Source organism: Mauremys reevesii, linkage group 16 (assembly GCF_016161935.1).
Source record: "Mauremys reevesii isolate NIE-2019 linkage group 16, ASM1616193v1, whole genome shotgun sequence".
NCBI lineage: Eukaryota > Metazoa > Chordata > Testudines > Geoemydidae > Mauremys > Mauremys reevesii.
This window is the reverse complement of record NC_052638.1, coordinates 2681023-2702795: the sequence shown is the minus strand read 5'-3', so window position 1 is coordinate 2702795 and position 21773 is coordinate 2681023. Positions and strand designations below refer to the sequence as shown.

Here is a 21773-nt window from a genome sequence, read left to right as displayed (position 1 = left end):
GCATACAATGTTATATGTAGAAAACCTTGATGGCTTGTGTACAACGAAGCAGGACAGATACTGCAAGGCAGTGAGCTGGAGTTACAGCCTTTTTAGTGTGGAACTTATATTGGGTGACAGGAGCAAACAAATAGGAAGCACAGATGACATTTAAGGAGGAAGTAAGTGTGAACAAGGAACTCTGTAAGCCAGAGTAAAGACCCTATACATTTTATTTATAAATGCTGGAGTCTTAAGTTTGGATGGTGGCACAGATACAAAAGCTAATGGCTATTTCAAGGGAACATGGTCATTTTTGCCCCAGTTAGTGAATGACACTGAAAATAAGCAGGACTCAGAAATTCAACTGGCAAACAGAAGTTCCAGCCAATGAAGTTCTGAGACACCCGACCGGGTGGCACTTAGTGAGACTAACAACATATTTTTCTCAATCAAAGGCAGTGATACAAAGTCATAAGTACAATACTAGGAGATGCTAAATGATAAGAATAGCACTTCAAGAGCACTGGAGGCAATTGGCTGTTGGCCTCACACCTTGCTGCGCACAAAGGACATGCTGCTGCCGTACAGCCTCCACCTTGGCTTCAGAGCTTCACCCTCGTTCACCTCATAAGCTTCCTCCAATCTGACCAAGGCCTGGTCTACACTGGGGGGCGGGGGGGTTTCGAACTAAGGTACGCAAGTTCAGCTACGCGAATAGCGTAGCTGAACTCAAAGTACCTTAGTTCAAAGTACTTACCCGTCCTCACGGCGCGGGATCAAAGTCCGCGGCTGCCCCGTCAACTCCGCCACCGCCGTTCACGGTAGTGGAGTTCCGGAGTCGACAGGAGCGCGTTCGGAGTTCGATATATCGCGTCGTTGATCGCTATCCGCCGACCCGGGCGGGTAGTATGGACGTACCCCAAGTTCCACTCCCATCTCCTTTGCTAAATCATGACTTCGTCTCTTCTTTCAGACCACCCCAATCTCATTGAACAAGCTTCCAACTGGCATATGCCAGGCCCACCTCCAAATCCCCAAACATCCACCTATCCAGTTAAGTATTCCAGCTTCAGTATTCCAGTATTGCACACTCCTCTGGGCTCATATATAATGAAACTGTCCAGACTGGTATGAATCCACTTGTGCCTTTAGACTAAGCTCCCATCTGGGTTTACTATAGGTAGAAAGCATTGTGTAGACTTGTAGGATTGTATATCAATAAATCACTACAGCAGCCTGTGGTGTGTGATTCCTTATACTAAATATCTCAAAAGATGAAGTACCCAAACAAGATCTGACCTGACTTTAGGGTGGAGAAAAATGGATTTAAAGTACATTTCCTTTAAAGAAATTAGCAGACTTTGGTCATCAAAACAGAATAAGATGAATTCCAAATCTGATACCATTCCTATCAGAGGGTCATTTTCCTTTATAACAACAAGGCAGACATCACACAAGGGAGCTGGCATGTTATAGATTAAAAATATTCATACCATTTCGAGAGGCAGCATTTGCCAGAGCAAGACTCACATCGACAGATGATACGACTGCGTCCTCTGGCACATACATGGCACCCACCAGGTCATGAATGTTGATTAGTGGGTGTAGTTGTGCCACTTGTTTTGGAGCCATGATTTCACAAGGTATCCCCATTACACTGCCACAGAACACACAGAGGATGCTTGTCATTAGCCTCTCAGGAAAGGCAAGCACAGGTAAAGTTTAAGATCAGGTACAGTTTCTCTCTTATATGTACCTGAGCCTTGAGGCAATGCGTTTCAGGGAGATCAGTCGATCCTGAGTCTGAGCCAGTGAGATAGAGCCTGTCTTCACGTAACCTAGGACAATGACCAACCAAAGTCAAGTCAGAGTTGGGCAGGTTCTCCAAGCCTTCGTATTTCCAGCAGAATCATTGCTTCCAATACACAGCAGCCAGGAAAGCCCAGCTTCCCACATTCATACACTGATTAGCTAGTAACCTACAATTGTTTTAGAAGGCACAGTTTAATTTAGACTACTAAAGTTATTTTAATCCTGCTTTATACCAAAAGTTACTCAGGTTCATAAATACTCTCGCCGATTATATTCCACACACTCCTGCCCAGTAAAGGAGAAACTGGGAGGGCAAGAGGCTAGAACTAGAGATTCAGACCAGGTGCTCTAATAACTGCTTAATAAGCTGAAGAAAAAACTTTAACATGTAATAAATGAATGTAAACCTTTTGGCACCAACGTAACTCCATTGGCTTTCATGGACGAATACGACCCTTTAAATATTAACCTTATTTATAGGCAGGGCTGGTAATGCAGACTATTAAGGTTGCCTGACACATTCCACTGTAAAACCCTGTTTTCTGTTGCTTATAATTCTGCAAAACGTTAATTGTGTGGGCTGAAATCTTCCATGTCAGTTGTCTGCCTCAAACTGATAATATATATAATTTTTTTATTGTTAATTTTGAAATTTCAGCCTAAATGATTTAGCCATTCTGAGAATGAGGCTAGGGGGAAATGTGTTGCATTGCCCATGTAAAAAATTTTGGCAAACTTTTCTTTTAAAAAGCTAAAGTTCCCCCAACTTTGGAGCAGGGACCTGAAATTTGGAAAGGGGGTGGCCTTTGTGTCAGGGATGTACCTTTTACCGTCCCTGCAAAAATAAACCAAATTTAACCAAGCTATGCCTTTGAAAAATCACAGTTCACACATGCACAGTAGAGACTTGCTAGAGTTTCACATCTAAATCCCCAAAGATTGTGTCTACTCTGACCTGGGGCTAAGCAGGTCTTTCCCTGAAGCTGCAGCTCTGTGCTACTGCAGACTGGATCAGGGCTGGTCACTGGATCTGAGAGCAGGGAACCCGACTCTGTTGTGCTCTCAGTGCTCCCTCTGTTCGGTACAGGTAGCGTGGAGGAGGATGCTGCCCGATTTGAATGCAGAGGGAACAAGATCTGGGAAGGGAATGCCAGGAAGAGTAGATTGGGACAAGTAGCTGGAGGAGAGGGAGAAAGAAACTGGGACTGGGAATTGGTGTTAGGGAGGAGACTAGGACTGGCTGGGCAGAGACTGGCAGCCAGGAAGTGGGTGACTGAGATCAGATGAGCTTGGGGGAAGGGAGGGGGGATATTGGGACTGACTGGGCAAGAAGATTGGGATTTGAATCAGAGGTATGGGAGAGAGGGAGGAAGAGAGCCAGATCTAATGAGGAAATGGAGTTAGGGGGAAGAACTAAGGGTACGAATCGGCGGGTAGCAATCGCTTTTGCGGGGATCGATATATCGCGTCTCATCTAGACGCGATATATCGATCCCCGAACGCACTCCCGTCGATTCCGGAACTCCACCGGAGCGAGTGGCGGTAGCGAAGTCGACGGGGGAGCCGCGGACGTCGATCCCGAGCGGTGAGGACAGGAGGTAAGTCGGGATAAGATACTTCGACTTCAGCTACGGTATTCCCGTAGCTGAAGTTGCGTATCTTACCTCGACACTGCCCCCCAGTGTGGACCAGGCCTCAGACTAGCCGAGTAAGGAAACTGGGACAAGAAGATGGGGGCGGGGACAAAGAGATTGGACAAGTAGCCCAAGGAAGGACACTGGGACTGAGACCCAATGGTAATGGGGAATATGGGTGTGTCTCACCAGAGGCTGGGGGTGGACAGAAGGAACAGATGAGGAGCAGGGTGACGGGGAGACTGGGACTGGTTGGGCAAGGACCTGGGAATTGGAGGAAGGGAGAGAGTCTGGGACAGGGAAAGGTTGGAAGGGGCTTGGCAGAAAGGGTCAGGTTTGGGGACAGCAGGCAGAAAGCTCTGTACCCACTAGATCACATTCCCCTCCAGATCCCAGAATGGCATCTCAGCTCCCCAAGCCTCAGAATTCCTCTACTATTTGTGAAACCCACTGGCAGTGTCCCATCCCCTCTAGTGCTGGTCCACAGAGGGTGACAACCTATTATTGCTATCAGTTACTTCATTAGTTGTTGTAGTTTAACTCATATGGTGGATCTAAAGGTTTTGACCCTGCTGATGACCCATGTGGGTTTCAATATGATGCCACATGATGGAATTTCTGTTTTTCCAGTTTGCATATTTAAAAACCTAGGAAAATACATACAAACTATGTTAAAAGTCAAGCACTCAGAACTCAGGAAATGCTAGAATTAAGGATCCTCTGAAACCTCAATTTGGCCCCCTGTGTATATGTATGCATCAAGATAATCTTTCATTACATGATCACATAATATATTTCCCATAGGACCCCTGACTCATTCAGTGCACAAGCAGTACTTGCTCTGGGGGTGAATCATTATAGCGGAGTGGTGAATGAGGCAGAGGATTGTGGGAAGAGAAATGATGATTTCATGATTCAAGCAGCTGAATGCTTGCCTGAAGAACTGGATTCTAACCCCGCTTCTGTAACTGAGTTCCTATACAATACTAGGCAAGTCACAAACTTTTCCCAGTGCTCACTGACTGCGTGTTTATTTTCTGCCTGCCTGACTTGAAATCCTGATGTCCGATCTGTTGATCCTAGATGTCTCAAATTTGGCACCCAAAATTAGTGTATATATTAGACCCTATCTGTAAAAAGGGATTAACACCCCCCTAATCTCACAGGAGTATTGTTTGTGAAGCACTCAGGTACAGTAGTGATGAGCATCATGGAAAGCCAATAAGGAAATTAACAGTTCTGTCTTCAAAACAACATGCAGTAAATAAGGCATGGTGCCATACAATGAACAGTTGTTGTTAAGAGAACACCATCCGTTCTGTGCATTGTATGAGGCATACTGTTTCATAACACATACATACAAGAGGACTGAATTAAAGTTGTGAAGGAAACTTAATTCTGGCACATCCTAAATGTTGAGTGCATGACTTTGAAAAGTGAAGTATGTTCTATTTATGTAGTTGTAGAGAATGTGGAAAATTTCTGTATTTTTATGAAAAATGTATGACTGTTTCCCCATTCACTTTTATATTGTGATCTGCTATGACTCAAGGGGTTGTCATCTTCTCTAGGACAGGGAGCTAAGAGATGTATGTAGGTCACATAAGAGTGTCAGGATTGGTATGAATGAATTATAAAGAATTGCCAACATATCATTGGCTTCCCTTGGAGATACAATGGAAGACCCTGGACTGGACATTAACTTTTAACGACTGGGAGCCAAGGGAGGCAGATCATGTGCAAACAGGGTGACCACGGCTGGAAACAAAGAACTGAGGTGTCAGAAAACTGTTATAATGATACTGCTGCCCTGTGCAGTGAGAGAGATTGAATCTTGGACATTCTGGGCGAAAGAGGCAGGTTGTCCAGCCAGCATGGACGTGCATGTAAGCTTTGCTCTTCCATTGTAATTTAAGGATCCTAAAATATTGTATGCTAGTTGACCAATAAAAGCTGTCCTGTACTGAAAAAGCAGCCCTGTGTTGCTGCAAACATCTGTTGGCTGCGTAGCTCCCAACGGGGTAAAGTCTCCCTCCAACAGGAGTTCAGGTTCTTTTGGGCTTACTGAAGGAGGCATGGTGAGAAACAGTAGTGCTGAAGCCAGGGCCCAGCCTCAAAGTAATGGAGCTCCAGGGTATCCCTTGCAAAAAGTGGAGGTCTAGGGACTAGCACTAAGAGGGGTATGCTCCCTGACAGACTGTTTAAAGGCTTGAGGCAAACTCACCCTGTGGATCTGTGACAGTATGTTTCTCGCATACTATTATTAAAGCTGGTTGGAAACAGGTGTGGACTTGCTGCTACTGGGCTCTCATCCTCTGTTTAATAAGCAGGTGTGCATGCAATATAAACAAGTACTTTATGCTAAGATTGCTGCCCAAGCTGGAGATACAAAAATGAATACATCTGTATAAGCTTCATGGTTAATTCTAGTTAACTCTTACTTGGTTAACTTTTATGTTACTGATTGAGCATAATGGGGGCAGTTTTCTTTCAACAATTCTGCCCTTACCTGTCACAAGTGTTGTGTTCTAAATGACTGCAGCAGGCAATCCAAACATGAGGATGCCATGGGAGTGTTTCCAAGCTGAGAGGGCTAAAGCCCCATTCAGTGCTTAGAAACCAGCAATTATACATGCTAGTGTTACTCTCATTCCAAGCCCCAGAAAGCAGGGGAGTTCATGTGAATCCACTTTGCAGAGAACTGAGCCAGAGGTTCCTTTTCTTACCTGTTTTGATTCCGGTCTCTTGTTCTAACTGCTGATACAGCTTGTTTGAATAGTCAGCCATCTTCAGCTCTATGGACAAGTGCCTGACTGTGCTCACAATGCCAGCACAGAATCGAGTGGAGCCAGCAGCCAGCCTGCAGGAGAAAATACAGCAGGGGCCTCATACAGAATGCTATCATACCAGAGCCTCTGGTTCAGGGACAACCTCAGGACAAGAATCTCTCAGATGCACTAGGCATTGCAGCCCCTCTTATTGGCGGCCAGAGTTAAAGGTAATAATTGGAGATATACCAATCTCCTAGAGCTGGAAGGGACCTTGAAAGGGACCTTGAAAGGTCATTGAGTCCAGCCCCCTGCCTTCACTAGCAGGACCAAGTACTGATTTTTGCCCCAGATCCCTAAGTGGCCTCCTCAAGGACTGAACTCACAACCCTGGGTTTAGCAGGCCAATGCTCAAACCACTGAGCTATCCCTTCCCCCAGAGTTTGCTGTTTGTGTGTGTAGCTACAAGAAAGTGAAATCACAGTAAGATTTGGGAGGGACGAAAGGGGGAGAAAGAACAGCCCAGAACTGAGGTAGGCATGAATTCCTGGTAACTTGAGCTGATGTTAGAGTAATAAACCCCGTTAGTTAAAAGCCCTCTCCATTTGGAGTACTCCATTGACTGGGCAGATCCAATGTCTAGATGCCTCCAACCCCTGCTCCAAACAAAACCCCACTGGGCAGTCCAGCTCCAGAGTGTATTTTTAGCTGCTTGTTGATAAGATGCACCCTATACTTGCACCGCAGCAAGAAACACAGGTGACAGGAAGACTGCTGTCCAATGAGGCATAGTACAGCGAGACTACATTCAAAGCTGGACACTGAAGGGTGCTTTAACAACGATTAGGGCTCCGTATCTGTCATGGAGGTCACAGAAGTCATGGATTCCATGACTTTCCATGACCTCCGTGACTTCTGCAAGGGCCAGTGTGGTTGACCCCTTGGCCTCCCAGGCAGTGGGCCAGCTACTGGAGCGGCCCTGGGCAGTGGTCCCCGGCCAGAGCAGCTGCAATCTGGCCCTTAGCAGCTGGAACCGCTGGCCCGAGGCGCCCCCAGTAGCATCCCCCCCCAGCACCCCCCCATTTAAATGCAGGTATTTTAATACAAGTCATGGACAGGTCACGGGCCGTTCATGGGCAATAAACAAAAATTAACGGCCCGTGACCTGTCCACCACTTTTACTAAAAATACCCATGATTAAATCGTAGCATTAACCATGACCTACACATGCAAAGAACCTATAAAACAGAACTGACACCACTCCCTACAGCATAGTCAAATAGTCTTCAACCAGCGAAAGCACATTCCCAAGTCAAAGACACAAAGGAAAGCACCACAGAGCTGACTGAAGTTGAGGGGTGTCCTCACAAAGACAGAGCAGCCCATAGCACAGTGTATAGTTTACTATGCTATACAGAGCTCAAACTGCTCATCTGAGCTATGCACATGAGAAAGTTACTCACCTTGCAGTAACTGAGGTTCTTTGAGATTTCTGTCCCTGGGGGTGCTCCACTCCAGGTGTCGGTGCATCATGGAGTCATTGATCGGAGATCTTCGGTAGCAGTGGCTGGTGGGGTCACACGCACTCAGCTGCTGTCTTGCGGTGTCGTTAAGGTCTGCCTGAGCACGCATATCCCGCACCCCACTCAATTCCTTCTCTACTGTTGTCTGATTAGTACTCCAAAGTAGAGGGGAGGAGGGTGGGTAGTGGAGCACCCACAAGGACACACATCTCAAAGAACCTCAGTTACTGCAAGGTGAGTAACTTTCTCTTCTTCTTTGAGTGCTGTCCCTGTGGGTGCTCCATTCCAGGTGAATGTGAAGCAGAACCCACTATGTTTGGTGGGATTTTGAATATGCATGAGGGATAATGGTAGACAGTACCATATGGCCGACTATGGTGTCTGCTGTGGTATCCCATGTGATAGCATAATGTTTGGCAAATGTGTGGTCACATGTCCACATGGCCACCTTGCATATGTCTGTAATAGGTACGTTGTGGAGGAAGGCAATGGATGTTGACACTGCTGTAGTAGAATGAGTTCTAATATTCTCTGGTGGTTGAACATTCTGGATCTGATAGCAGGATCTGATGCAGTCCAAGATCCACTTGGAGAGTCTTTGCTTAGAGATAGCCTCACCCTTTGATCTCTCAGTAGCAGAAACAAATAGCCACAGGGATTTACGAAATGGTTTAGTTCTGTCAAGATAGAATGCAAGAGCCCATTGGACGTCAAGGGTATGTAATGCAACTTCCTGTGGAGTTGTGTGAGGCTTGGGATGGAATACAGGTAAGTGTATTGGCTGGGGGGAGGGCTCACTCAGTGGTTTGAGCATGGCATTGGCCTGCTAAACCCAGGGTTGTGAGTTCAATCCTTGAGGGGGCCACTTAGGGATCTGGGGCAAAATCAGTACTTAGTCCTGTTAGTGAAGGCAGGGGGCTGGACTTGATGACCTTTTGGGGTCCCTTCCAGTTCTATGAGATAGGCATATCTCAATATATTTTTTTTTTTTTTATGGTTAAGGTAGAAGGGAGACACCACCTTGGGGAGGAATTTGGGGTGGGATCAGATAGTAACTTTGTTTTTAAAGAAAATGGTATAGGAAGGGTAGGCCACCAGGGCACTTATATCACCAACCCTTCTCACTAACATTATGGCAACCAAGAAAGACACTTTCATGGACATGTGGAGCAGGAATGAGGTAGCCAGGGGCTCGAAAGGAGGTTTCATAAGAGCACAGAGGACTAGGTTTAGACTCCAGGAGGTTACTGGTGTATGAATCTCAGGGTAGAGATTTTGCAGACCCATGAGGAAGCATTTAATGGGGGGGTGGGCGAAAAGTGAATAGCCATTTAAAGTGTCATGGAAGGTGGTAAGGGCCACAAGGTGTATTCTGATAGAACTGAGCGAAAGCCTGTCCTGTTTTAGTTTTGAAAAGATAGTCTAAGATGTCAGGGAGGGTTGCAGTTCGGGGTGCCAGGTGTCTGTGGAAGCACCACAAGGAGAAGCATTTCCACTTTTGCAGGTAAGTCTTACAAGTGGAGTCTCTTCTACTGTGCAGGAGGATGTATTGGGGCTAATTCGTGGGACTGAAACTATGGAGGAAACACACCGTCAGATGGAGTTTCCGGAGCTGCGGATGGAGAAGCTGACTGCAGTTCTGGGAGAGCAGATCTGACCTGTCAGGGAGAGTCCTTGGAGGACGGATGGACATGTGTAGCAGGTAAGGATACCATGTTTGTCTGGGCCAACCTGGGGCAGTAAGTGTGCCTTGTCCTCTGTGATCTTGCGTAGAACCCTGGGAAGGTCTTCCACTTTGGTCTGCAAATCCTTGAGGACACCAGATGCAGCCAGCCAGGAAGACTGGCACATCATCACTGCAGTAGCAGTGGTGCGGGCTGCCGTATCTGCCATGTCCATGGACGCTTGTAGTACCATCCTAGACAACAATTGACCTTCGACAAGGACTGACTTGAAGTCCGCTCTCCTGTCCTTCGGTATATTGGAGTAAAATCAAAGAGCTTGTTGTAGTTGTCATAATCATAGCTTGCAAGGAGGGCGCAATAGTTTGCAATTTTAAATTGTAGAGTAGAAGAGGTATAAACCTTGCAGCCCAGGAGGTCAAGGCCTTTGAGGTCCTTGTTCTGAGGAGTAGGCTGGTAGTGTGGCTGCTTTGTTCTCTGCGTTGCTGCAGAGAATTGGGTTGTGGGTGGGAAAAAAAGAAATCAACATCCTTCATGGGCATGTAGTATTTACATTCAGCTTTCTTGCATGTTGGTGGGATGGAGGCAGGGGTCTGCCAGAGAGTATCAGCTGGTTCTAAGAGAGCTTCGTTTATGGGTAGATCTTTGAGGGTGCAGAGGGTTGGAGGATTTTGAGGAGTCTATGTTGTGTCTCCTGGACTTCCTCCTAAGGGATGTCCTGGCTGAGTGCCACTCTCTTGAAAAGTTCCTGGAATTGCTTAAAGTCATCCACGTTTTGTGGAGGTGGAGGCATGAGGGCGTCCTCTGTGGGTGATGGTGAGGCAAGAGCTGGTAAATCCGGGAAGGGTTCACAGCCCACCTCTTCAGGAAGAGGTTCAGGAGCTCTAGATGTTGATGGAGCTGGGGATATAGGCGTAGGACGAGCTTGCAATCTGGTAGAAGGGGCGCAAGGAGGAGCGGTGGCAGGAGCTGACCACAGGTACCACTGAGGCCAGGGCACCGGGCAGAAAAAGTTGGGTCCTGGCCATTGGGGGACAAAGTAGGGAAACTGAGACAGATTCTTATGATGCGCCATGTCTTGGGGTGTGTATGGCTCCGGTAGAGGGGGAGACTCAAGCGGGGAGAACTCTGCCTGGTGCTGTATGTCATTCTCACTATCTGTGAAAGTAGCCAGGTCAGGTGGCGAGAGCTGCTGTTCAAACAGTGAGGGCTCCATGTCGAGGAGCCGAGAGTCAGGCTCAGGAGCCACAGACACATCCTGCTGATGCAGGAATTGTTGCTGATCCCTAGGCTAGTGTGCTGCAGAGCATGAAGTGTGGGCGGCAGCCTGGAGTGATTTTTGTTTCGCTTTTGTAGGCGCTGCAAGACCTCTGAGAGAGCCCCGCAGGGGGTCTGAATCTGCTCCGGGGGTGGCAGACAGGCTCGGTGCCAATGTTCTTGTTGGCACCAGGGTGGAATGCGCTGCCAGCACCGGGTCCATTGTCAGTGCCGGTGGGACCGGTGCTGAGGAGCTTCCCGCTGCGGGAAGTTGGATCCCTGCTTTTGCGCCCCGCATGAGCTGCTGCTGAGGTGCCGGGGTGATCAGAGTTGTCTGCTCTGGGTGCTGTCAGCACCAAGGGTAAAGACCTTGTGGGAGATCCTTTACTCTTTTGAGTGTCTCTGAGAGGAGACATTAGGGCTTCCTGCCTCTTCACATGAGAGGGTGAAGCCGCGCTCCTGGTCAGTTCTGACTTGGCAGGGGAGCATGAGGGAGAGGGTTTACTGTCCTTCTCCATAGGCGGCTGCAGAGCTTTCTCCATGAGGAGCATTTTTAGCTGCAAGTCTCTGTCATGGCGAGCTCTAGTTTTTAAGTTGGTACCGTGGAGATACTTCGCACAGACGTGTGTCTCGCCAAGGCATTTAATGCAGAGTGAGTGCCTAATGGACCGCGGCAGAACTCCTTGCAGGACCCACATTTCTGAAAGCCTGGCAACCCCGCCATAATGAAAGTATAAGCGGCCGAGGAAGTCTCAACAAGAGACTAACTTGGGGGGGAGGGGAATTTTTTTTTTTTTAAACTAACGAACTGTGCTAAAGGATAGGGAGAACTGGGAAATGGCTAGCTAACTATTTCTATTTTTCTCTACTTATTTCCTAGAGTAACCAGGGAAGAGATGAGCACTGCCCCGAGTCCCGTCTTCAGCCGAGGATGGTTGAGAAGGAACTGAAGGGGGTGCGGGACGCATGCGCTCAAGCAGACCCTAACGACATTGCGAGACTGCAACTGAGCGTGTGTGTCCTGACCAGGCACTGCTACCAAAGATCTCCGCTCAACGGCGCCGCAACACACCATCACCTGGAGTGGAGCACCCACAGGGACCGCACTCGAAGAAGAAGGTGACATTACAATCCTAGAAACTAATTCAAAATGACTCAGGATTCCAATAGAGGCAATTGGTGAGACACACCAAGCAGGAGAGGGACAATATTCAAGGAAATTATTGTCTGCTCCAGTATCACGTACATGTCTTGTAAAACTACATGTCCATCAGGTGTATTCTGTCTCCTTTCACACAGCGATACCAGCATGGTCTCATTAAAAAAAAAATGCACGGCTGAGTAAGCAAAACATTTTCATTCTATTTTGAATACTTTTTGGAAACTTCTGCTAAAATCCAGCAGTTTAAACAAGCAGAGCAGTGGGCACATCTACCCTACTCAGGATATCTACCTTTAATCCAACAGCCTTCCAATAGCCCTCTGCAGTACTAATGTCTTGCTAGTGAGGATGACTTTAAAAAACACCAAGTTATCTGGTATGGGCATCTATTGCAGACATTTCAAGCCCTATAATCCCACACATTTGGTTTTGAGACAGGAATTCATAATCAGAAAGACATGAATAACCTGGAGGGTAGAGGTAGGGTCCAGAGTGACCTAGACAAATTGAAGGATTGGGCCAAAAGAAATCTGATGAGGTTCAACAAGGACAAGTGCAGAGTCCTGCACTTAAGACGGAAGAATCCCATGCACGGCTACAGGCTGGGGACCGACTGACTAAGCAGCAGTTCTGCAGAAAAGGACCTGGGGATTATAGTGGATGAGAAGCTGGATATGAGTCAACAGTGTGCCCTTGTTGCCAAGAAGGCTAACGGCATCTTGGGCTACATTAGTAGAAGCATTGCCAGCCAATTGAGGAAAGTGATTATTCCCCTCTATTTGGCACTGGTGAGGCAACATCCGGAGTATTGCATCCAGTTTTGGACCCCCCACTACAGAAAGGATGTGGAAAAATTGGAGAGAGTCCAGCAGAGGGCAACACAAATGATCAGGGAGCTGGGACACATGATTTACGAGGAGAGGCTGACGGAACTGGGCTTGTTTAGTCTTCAGAAGAGTGAGGGGGGATTTGATAGCAGCCTTCAACTACCTGAAGGGGGGTTCCAAAGAGGATGGGACTTGGGTGTTCTCAGTGGTGGCAGATGACAGAACAAGGAGCAATGGTCTCAAGTTGCAGTGGGGGAGATCTAGGTTGGATATTAGGAAACACTATTGCACTAGGAGGGTGGTGAATCACTGGAATGGGTTACCTAGGGAGGTGGTGGAATCTCCATCCTTAGAGGTTTTTAAGGCCCGGCTTGACAAAGCCCTGGCTGGGATGATTTAGTCGGTGTTGGTCCTGCCTTGAGCAGGGGGTTGGATTAGATACCTCCTGAGGTCTCTTCCAAACCTAATATTCTATGGTTCTATAACCTCAGCGCCCTACAGAGAATAACTGTTGAGCAACAACTGGTTATGCACAGAGATTCAGACATCTATTGTTTATTGTGGCAATAAAACTTTAAACCTCCTCTAGGTAGAGCCAAGATATGTTTCACAGCTAATTCAGATTTCTGTCACATGTTAAACTCAAAACCTGAGCTACACAACAGATGCTTTGGAGCATTACTAGCCCACAGGCTGCAACAACTAATCCTGTCAATGGGGGAACAATGAAATTTTGCATGAACCAAATTAAGAGAGAATACAAAAAAGTTTAGAGTGCTAAAAACACTGCCCTCTGTTTCCAGGAAAAATACTACAGGAAAACTCATCGGCAGGACAGGTGGAAAATTTTAACTGTGGGGAAAATTGCATGGATTCCATCATTCCAGGATCTTCTTAGCAATGTTTGCTGTATTCCTCAGAATCCAAGTTATTGTTCAAAAAAATGGGTGGAGTCCATATTTTTCTTCCGTTGAAAAGAAAAAGCATCCAATACAAACTGCTGCACTGCTACTGTGTTTACTCATCTTCCAAAACAAAGTGTCCTAATCAGCAATCAGCAGCAGCTGCCAAGCATGGTCTGTGCCCCCTCACTTCATTCATCCCAACAAGATATCAATACAGAGCCTACTAGGGAACAGTGAACTAACACCATGATGAGGCACCATGGTGGAGTGAATCGAGCAAAATTATGTGAATCAGAAGACCTGGGTTCTAATACCAGCCCTGAGGTGAAGGCCGCTTTGCCGCCCGCTGCTCGGGCTTACCTCGACCGGGTCCTGCGTGAGGGCACGCCCCGCCCACCCCCCACCCCGAGCCCTCCGGACCTCTTCATCGGGCCCCTGCCCCGTGGACCCGACCGGCCCCCCCGCCCCTTCTCCGCCAGCCGGCTGCACGATCTGCAGCCGGTCCGTTTCCAAACCGCGCCAAGGAAACAACTCTACGCGCTTGTGCTCCATACCGTTCACTTCCTCACCCTCGTGTCCCGCCCCGACACCAAGTGGCGGGACCTCTTGCCACCTGTGGAGGGTGAGGAGCCCCGGTGGGCCAGCCTGTACTCCACCCTGGTCCCGAGGCCCGCCGGGGATATCAGCTGGGGGCCGTGAGCACGGGCGTGTCTTGGCGCGGTTCACTCCTGTCCCGGACACCTGCCCCTTCTGCGGCGTGAGGGAGACCCTGGCGCATGTTTACCTAGAGTGCGCCAGGTTGCAGCCCCTATACCGGCTCCTCACCGACATTCTGTTACGTTTCTGGCTGCACTTTTCCCCTCACCTCCTTATCCATGCACTCCCTATCCGTGGCACCACAAAGTCGCGGGACCTCCTGGTCAACCTCCTCCTCGCCCTGGCTAAAAAGGCCATCCACGCGACCAGGGAGAGGAGGTTGGCCGATGGAGACTCCTGCGACTGTGGGGCTTGTTTCCGGTCCCTCGTCCGCTCACGTCTCCGGGCGGAGTTCCTCTGGGCGGCGTCCGCTGGCTCCCTTGACGCCTTCAAGGAGCAGTGGGCGCTGTCCGGGGTTCTCTGCTCGGTGTCCCCATCAGGCTCCCTCCTTATGACCCTTTGACCTCACTCCTGTCCCTGTTCTTTTATTAGCTGTCCCCCGCACTTAGTGGGTTTCCATGTCCCTGTGGATCCTCCCCTTAGGCTGGGGGGGGGATCCGTTAGCATGCGGCGGGCTTCCGCCCGCCCCCTCTCCCGGATAACCCAATAGTACTGGCTTACTGTCCGAGTTGTCAATGCAGAAATCTAGACACCATGGAAATGTGGGGGAGAGTGAAGCTGAAGCAGAATCAGTGGATTTTGCCACAGAATCTAGGGTCAGTTTACTGTGGAGTAAATGGGGTTTTGACTGCAAGACAGAAAACCAGATTATAATGCATTAAAAAGGTGTTGTGTAGATGGGACCTAAATCCCTTGTAACCAGACCAAAACCCTAGACAGTCCATCATGCTAACCAGGTTATAGGACTATAGCTAAGTCCTGTCTATACTACACCTTTTACCTGTGATGCAACAGCCCCCTGATTCTGTTACAGCTGTAGTATAGACAGAGCCTCAGCTACAGTGACACTTTAAAAGTGATCACTAGGACTGTGGAAAATATCCAAATTGAGGTTTTCAAATTATATTGTGAGGATTTTGTGAACATGGTCCAATTTCATGAAGAACATGCAAAATTTTCTGGGTTTCTTTCCTTTATTTTGCAGGATCATTTGAGTGTCACATAGACCTATTTTCATTCAGATGGCCTTGTTATGAGAAAGATCCTCAACATTTAATTTGTATGACAATTAAATCTTGCATTAAACACAAGCAAACTTGGGAGGAAGGGGGGATTCCATGTGTTTTGATGCAAAACTATCACATTAATGAAAGTCATAGAAAAGCTGGCCCTTGCAGGCACAAAATCAACTGAAATGAAACTGCAAAATTGCTTATTTTATTTTAAAATTTCACAAGGGCTTAACTCTGCCCATCAGTAACCCTAGCAAGTCTAGGTTCCTCTGCTTATCAGGGAACAGAGACAGAATGAACTCAGGGCTTTATTCTACAAACATTTAATGTTTATGTAGATAATACTTAGTCCTGCCATAAGTGCAGGGGACTGGACTAGATGACCTCTCAAGGTCCCTTCCAGTCCTATGATTCTATGATGATGTTTATGTAACTTTACTCATGACAGCAGGCTGACCTCACTGGGACTATTCACATGCATAAAGCTATGGGCCAAAACTACTACAGCAGAGGTGGGCAAACTATGGCCCGAGGTACCATCCTGCCAGGCCCCCGAGCTCCCGGACGGGGAGGCTAGCCCCTGGCCCCTCCCCTGCAGCCACGTGGGTTGCACTCTGGGCAGCAGGGTTGCGCACTCCAGCCGATCAGCGCGGCAGCGTGTTTGGCTCCAGCCAGGTGGCGTGGCTTCCAGACATGCTGTTCTGAGCAGCTTCGTAAGGGGACCAGGGGGTTGAATAAGGGGCGGGAGTCCCCAGGGGCAGTCAGGGAACAAGGAGCAGTTGGATGGGGCGGAGGTTCTGGGGGCGGTTGGGAGACAGGGGGAGGGGGTTGGATAAGCATGAGGGTCCTGGGGGCCTGTCAGGGGTGGGGGCTAGATAGGGGTCAGGGGAACGAGGGGGTTGGATAGGCATGGGGTCCCGGGGGGCCTGTCAAGGGGTAGGGGTGTGGATGGGGTCAGAGCTGTCACGGGACTGGGAGCAGGGGGTTAGGGGACAAGGAGCAGGGTGGGGGTTGGATGGGTCAGGGGTTCTGAGGGGGGCAGTCAGGGGGCAGGGTCAGATAGGGGGCAGGGGCCAGGCTGTTTGGGGAGGCACAGCCTTCCCTACCTGGCCCTCCATGCAGTTTTACAACCCCAATGTGGCCCTCGGGCCAAAAAGTTTGCCCACCCCCTACTACAGGATTGAGGATATTAGGGGTTTGTCTACACATACACTTGCACAAATCTATTTGTTTAGTTAAGTACCTTTGTGGACAATCCTAGATGCAGTTAGAAATGACTTATAGCATCCACACAGAGGTTTGCACAGGTTTAGCTAAAACGGTGCAAATTTGTGCAGGCAGGCTTGAGTCTATATCATAGCCTCCTTTACATACACACACAAATAAATGTAACATTGCCCTCTCCCAACTCAATAATTCATCATCTAGACTGCACCCTAGACTCTGCCTTCAGTACAGATTGCTGAAGGTTTGGCAAGAAGACTCTGGGAATTTAATGTAGTGAATGAAATATCATAAACTCAGGATATGTCTACAGAGGGATAAAGGCCCCACAGTATGGCTGCAGTTAGCCCAGGTCAGCTGACTTGAGCTCACAGGGATCAGGCTGCAGGGCTAAAAATTGCTGTGTAGACATTCAGGCTTGGGCTGGAACCCAAGCTCTGGGACCCTCCACTTTCACAGGGTTCCAAAGCTTGAAAACCTACACAGCAATTTTTCAGCCTCACAGCCCGAACCAGCTGACCCGAACAAGCCACTGTGTAGACAAACAAATCAGCAGCTCCTTTGTTTATGTTGGAGTTTGTTCAGAAGTTGGAGTGAGAGATCTTAAACTGGGAGGCCAGCAAGATCATCATGATGGCAGTGAGAAAGTTTAGTGTGGAAGAGAAAGAGAAGACTCAAGTATAGTTTGAAAACTAAAGTTGTTACTTTTCTTGCTCTATATGAGGCATTTAGGCTTTTAAGAATGGCCTATAAAGTTCCACTGGGTAGAGTAGAACTCACAATATAGAATTCCCTGGGGGCCTGTGAAGAAAGGGCAAAGCCAATGGTTTGACTTAGGTCTCATAACTGATGTGCAGCGTTAGCAGCTCTGATGCTGGGAGAAAGTAAGATGATGGAAAGATCGCACAAAGAAAGATACTGTGGGTGCACAAGTCCCATATAGTTCTGAGGTTTTGGTTTCAGTATGCTTTAATAAAGAGAAAATCAAACTCTTACCTGCCCTGTTCCAGTAAGACGATATCCTTCCATCCTAGCTTGGAGAGGTGATATGCAACGGATGTGCCCACAATTCCACCACCACAGATTACCACCTGTGCCTGAGCTGGCAGGGAAATGGAGGGAGGCTCTGCCGCAGATGTGCTCATGTGCCGGGAGCTGGACGTGCTTCTCCAGCTTCGGCTGGCTGTCCGCCACCGGACATCTGACAGTAACCGAAGAAACATCCCAAGGGGTGTCAGTCAGCTTTCTTGAGACACCACCTACACACGTTAAGATGCTAGCTCACTGCCACATCTTCTAGCGAAGGAAAAAGCAACAGAGATTATTATTACCACTTATCATAAAACAGTGGTTCTCAAACTTTTGTATTGGTCTCTTGAGTGCGACCCCCCCCCCCATAAATTAAAAACACTTTAAAATATATTTAACACCATAAAAAATGCTGGCGGCAAAGCAGGGTTTGGGGTGGAAGCTGACAGCTTGCAACTCCCCATGTAATAACCTCGTGACCCCCTGAGGGGTTCTGACCCCCAGTTTGAGAACCTCTGTCACAGAACATGTGTGCAAAGCTGTTCTTGGGAACTCAGAGGTAAGGAGGAGGGTGGTGACTGGGACAATATAATACATGATGTGCGATAAGGGTATCTGAAAGCCTCTATACTGACAACTTGGAATCTTTAAATGCCGATGGATGAATAAGCAGGAAAACAGCCTGTGCAGATTTTGAGAGTTCTCAAAGAACAGCCTTGCTACTGAAAGGAACTAGACAGATCAGGAGACTTATAATGAGACCCAGAGTTTCTCTCTTCTGAATTTGGCTTAGCTCAGTAATAAGGAAGAGAACAAGATAAAGTTTTGACATATACACAGGACGTCTGTTCCAGGTGACAGGAGCTGCAGAGAAAAGGCTCTTGTACCAACAGTGGAAAGATCATGTGATGAGACAGAAAAGATGCCAATGTAAGTGGAGAGTGTAGGGAAGGAAATAGAGAAAGTCAAAGTGCATGAAGGACTGTAGAGAAATTTTTGAACTGGCTTCTGAAATTAAATGGCAATACGTGAAGTTTGAGAATGAAGTGACATGTTTGTCCTTTATTTGAATGGAGAGGCACAGCCTGCATGTACTAGAATCCAGACAGCTTTGACTTAGAGGCTGTACAGTTGCTAGTTTTATCATGGATGCTGCTGGAGGCTCCTTGCTGTACAGTTAGCATTGCTCAGCCTGATACATTGTCTAGTCCCACTGCTATGATCCACACCCTGGTGGAGCTCACCAGTTATAACACAACATTTCTCTCTTCAGTTTACCCCCAACCAGTGTTCCCTCTATTTTTTCCCCACCCATATGCAGAATGAATTTTGTTATGTACACCAATATGGAAGCAATGCGTGACACATCACCTCCATATTGGTGCACATAACAAAATTCATGTGGTGGGGTGGGGCCAAGGGGTTTGGAGTGCAAGAGGGGGCTCAGGGCTGGGACAGAGGATTGGGGTTCAAGAGGGTGAGGGCTCTGGTTGGGGGTGCAGGCTCAGGAGAGGACTGGGGATGAGGGATTTGAAGGTGCAGTGGGGCTCCCCGGGGCTAAAGTGGGGAGAGAGGACTCCTCCCAGCTCTCCCCACCACAGCAGCACCTGGGGGGAGGGGTGCCTATCCCCTGGTCATGGCAGGTCAGACCTGAGCTGGGGCCGAGAGAGGGGCACCTGTCCCCCAGCCACAGCAGGTTCGGGGCTGGGCTGGCTCAGGGCCGGGGCACCTGTCCCCCGTCCACGGCAGGTGAGGGGGGAGGGCGCTGCAGCAGGTTTGGGGAGAAGCATCTCTCCCCACTGCAGCCCGGAGCACCTGCACGGCATTTAATAGGCAGCTGTGTGGGAACTTAAACCCCAGCCTGTATTTAGTAATAATATCTGGTTCTTATTATACTGCAATCGTAGTTTATGTACAAATACCACCCCCACAACTCAGTGTTGACATAGCAGAGCAACTGATGCAGAAAAACAGACAGTGAAATACTATTTCTTGGTTACAGATCTCTAGTAGGAGAAAAGGAAACAGGGACCAGCACTTAACAGCAGTAACTTGCACACAGGAAACTATGTTTACAAAGTTAGCTTTTTAATATCACCATGCCTGCTGCACATTCACTGTATGAACAAAAAGTGAAAGTAACTGCCCCGAGCTTACAATCTCATTTTAGACGTGTCCACCAAGGGTGGAATCCAAAGGAGTTTGAATTTTAATGGGAGTTGGGCACCTACCTTAGATTTCTTTAAAGACCCAGCCATTATTACCTCACAGTCATGAGCATCATGCCAGAAATCACAAAAACGTAGGGCTAAAAGGAACCTGAAGAGGTCATCAAGTCCATCTCCCTGTGCCGAGGCAGAATTTAATTCAGGTAGATCACCCCTGCCACGTGTTTGTCAAAACCTCCAATGACAGCGATTCCACGAGCTCTCTAGGTAACTTGTTCCAATGCTTAACTATCCTTATAGTTAAAAAAAACCACCTTTTTCCTAATACCTAACCTAAATCTCTCTTACTGCAAACTATGCTAATTACTTCTTGTCCCACACATGGAGATCGAATCATAGATTATTAGGGGTGGAAGGCACCTCAGGAGGTCAGCTAGTCCAACCCCCTGCCACCATCCTCTTTATAACAGCCCTTAATGTATCCAGAAACTGTTATCGGGTTCCCCACGCTCCTCTGCCTTTGCATCGCTACACTAAACATCTCCAACTCTTTCAACCTTTCCTCTTAGGTCACGTTTTCTAAACTGTTCTTTTTACTGCTCTCTGGCCAGTTTGTTCATCTCTTTCTCAGCGTAGTACCCAGCCCTGGCCACACCTGAGACCTCACCAGTGCCAAGAAGTGCTACCACGTCCCCTCTCGCACGTGACACACCTGGACACGGACCTTCTAACATGACAGTTGCTTTTTCCATGGCAACAGCCTCAGGGTGGCCTCAGGGTCCGTTTGTGATGCACTAGCCCCTCAGAGCCTGTTCCGCAGGGCTGCGCGCGGCCCGCTAGCGCCGATTTGGGGCTGGGCTGGGGGTCCCTCGCCAGGGCGCTCGTTGGCACCTGTCATTACTCATCAGTTTCATCCCATTGATTTTAGATCCGTTCCCTAGTGCGTCGCTCTGACCGCGTCTGGAGTCCGGGGTTTGCCGCCCTCGCAGCTTGAGCTCAGCCGCGAATTTGACAAGCCCTCGCTCCGGCCCGGAGCCCCCGTCTCCGCCCTCCCAGCGCCACGGCCCGGAGCCAGGCCCCGGCACCGCAAGGCCGCGGGACACGGACCGAGCCCCGGGCAGGGCCCAGCAGAGGCGGGCGGGGCCAGGGGGAGGGGTCACCGCGCCAGGGTGACCTCTGGGCGGGGGAGGGGCGCTGTCCGCCTCCTGCGGAGGGAGGGGGAAGGGGGGTCGCTACCTCACCTGCCCCAAGCTTTGCACGCGCACGACGTCCCGCACTTTACGGCTCTCACCCACAGTGCGACAACTGAGCACAGCCCTGCGCGTGCGTCACGGCGCGGACCAATCAGGAGCCATCCCCGTCTCCTCCTGCTCCTCCCCCCTGCCGCGTCCCACGTGGGTTTGTTGCTGTTGGGGGCCGGCACGTGCTGGGGGCGGTGGGCAGGGTGGTGCTGCGCGTCCCGCGTGGGGGGAGGGTCCTGGGCTTGCGCTTTAAATGTATGGGGGGGCGGGGCCTGCGACGGGGGAAGCTTTGCTCGTGCCCCGGGCCCGAAGGGGTTAAAGGGCAGCGCTGGCCTCGGGCGGCGCGCGCGCGCTCGGCCTGCCAACCGCCGAGGCTGCCTCACCAGGCCCCGCCCGAGGCGGCAGCCGGGCCCCGCGAGCCCCTGCAGGGCAGCCCGCCGCCTCCGCCGGCTCCTCCCCCCAGCTGCGATGGGGGGCAGGGGCTCGCCCTCGGGGCAGCCTCCCGCCTCACCGCCAGCGGCTCCCAGGGGCCCTGGGCTGGGAGGCGGGCGAGGGAGGCGCTCAGCGCAGCGCCCTGCCCCTGCCTGCTTGCGCCAGCCCCTTCCTCGCGCTCCCTCAGCCTCGCGGGGCAGCCTCTGGCGGGGGGGGTGAGGCCTGCGGGTGCCGGCTCTGGGTGGCGCTGGGGATGAGGGGTTTGGCCTGTCGGATGGGGCTCCGCGCTGGGGTTCGG

At 49.5% G+C, this 21773-nt stretch overlaps 1 protein-coding gene across 13 annotated transcripts in view; it reads right to left on the bottom strand.

Annotated features, from left to right (window-relative positions):
• Positions 1-21193, bottom strand: part of PDPR (pyruvate dehydrogenase phosphatase regulatory subunit) — a 69617-nt gene extending 48424 nt beyond the window's left edge. For 2 of the 13 annotated variants that reach the window (XM_039503119.1, XM_039503129.1), the window contains exons 1-5: positions 21044-21193; positions 17602-17901; positions 6155-6288; positions 1739-1820; positions 1476-1639 (exon numbers count right to left, since the gene is read on the bottom strand). In XM_039503119.1, the coding sequence (XP_039359053.1) occupies positions 1476-1639; positions 1739-1820; positions 6155-6288; positions 17602-17828 (607 nt within the window). In that variant the 5' untranslated portion in view covers positions 17829-17901; positions 21044-21193. Of the gene's footprint in view, positions 1-1475; positions 1640-1738; positions 1821-5652; positions 5789-6154; positions 6289-17601; positions 17902-19865; positions 19980-20469; positions 20493-20514; positions 20891-21043 lie in introns of those variants that run through there. The other 11 variants (XM_039503124.1, XM_039503123.1, XM_039503120.1 and 8 more) reach the window with 11 other exon arrangements.
• Between the last annotated feature and the right edge of the window lie 580 nt (positions 21194-21773).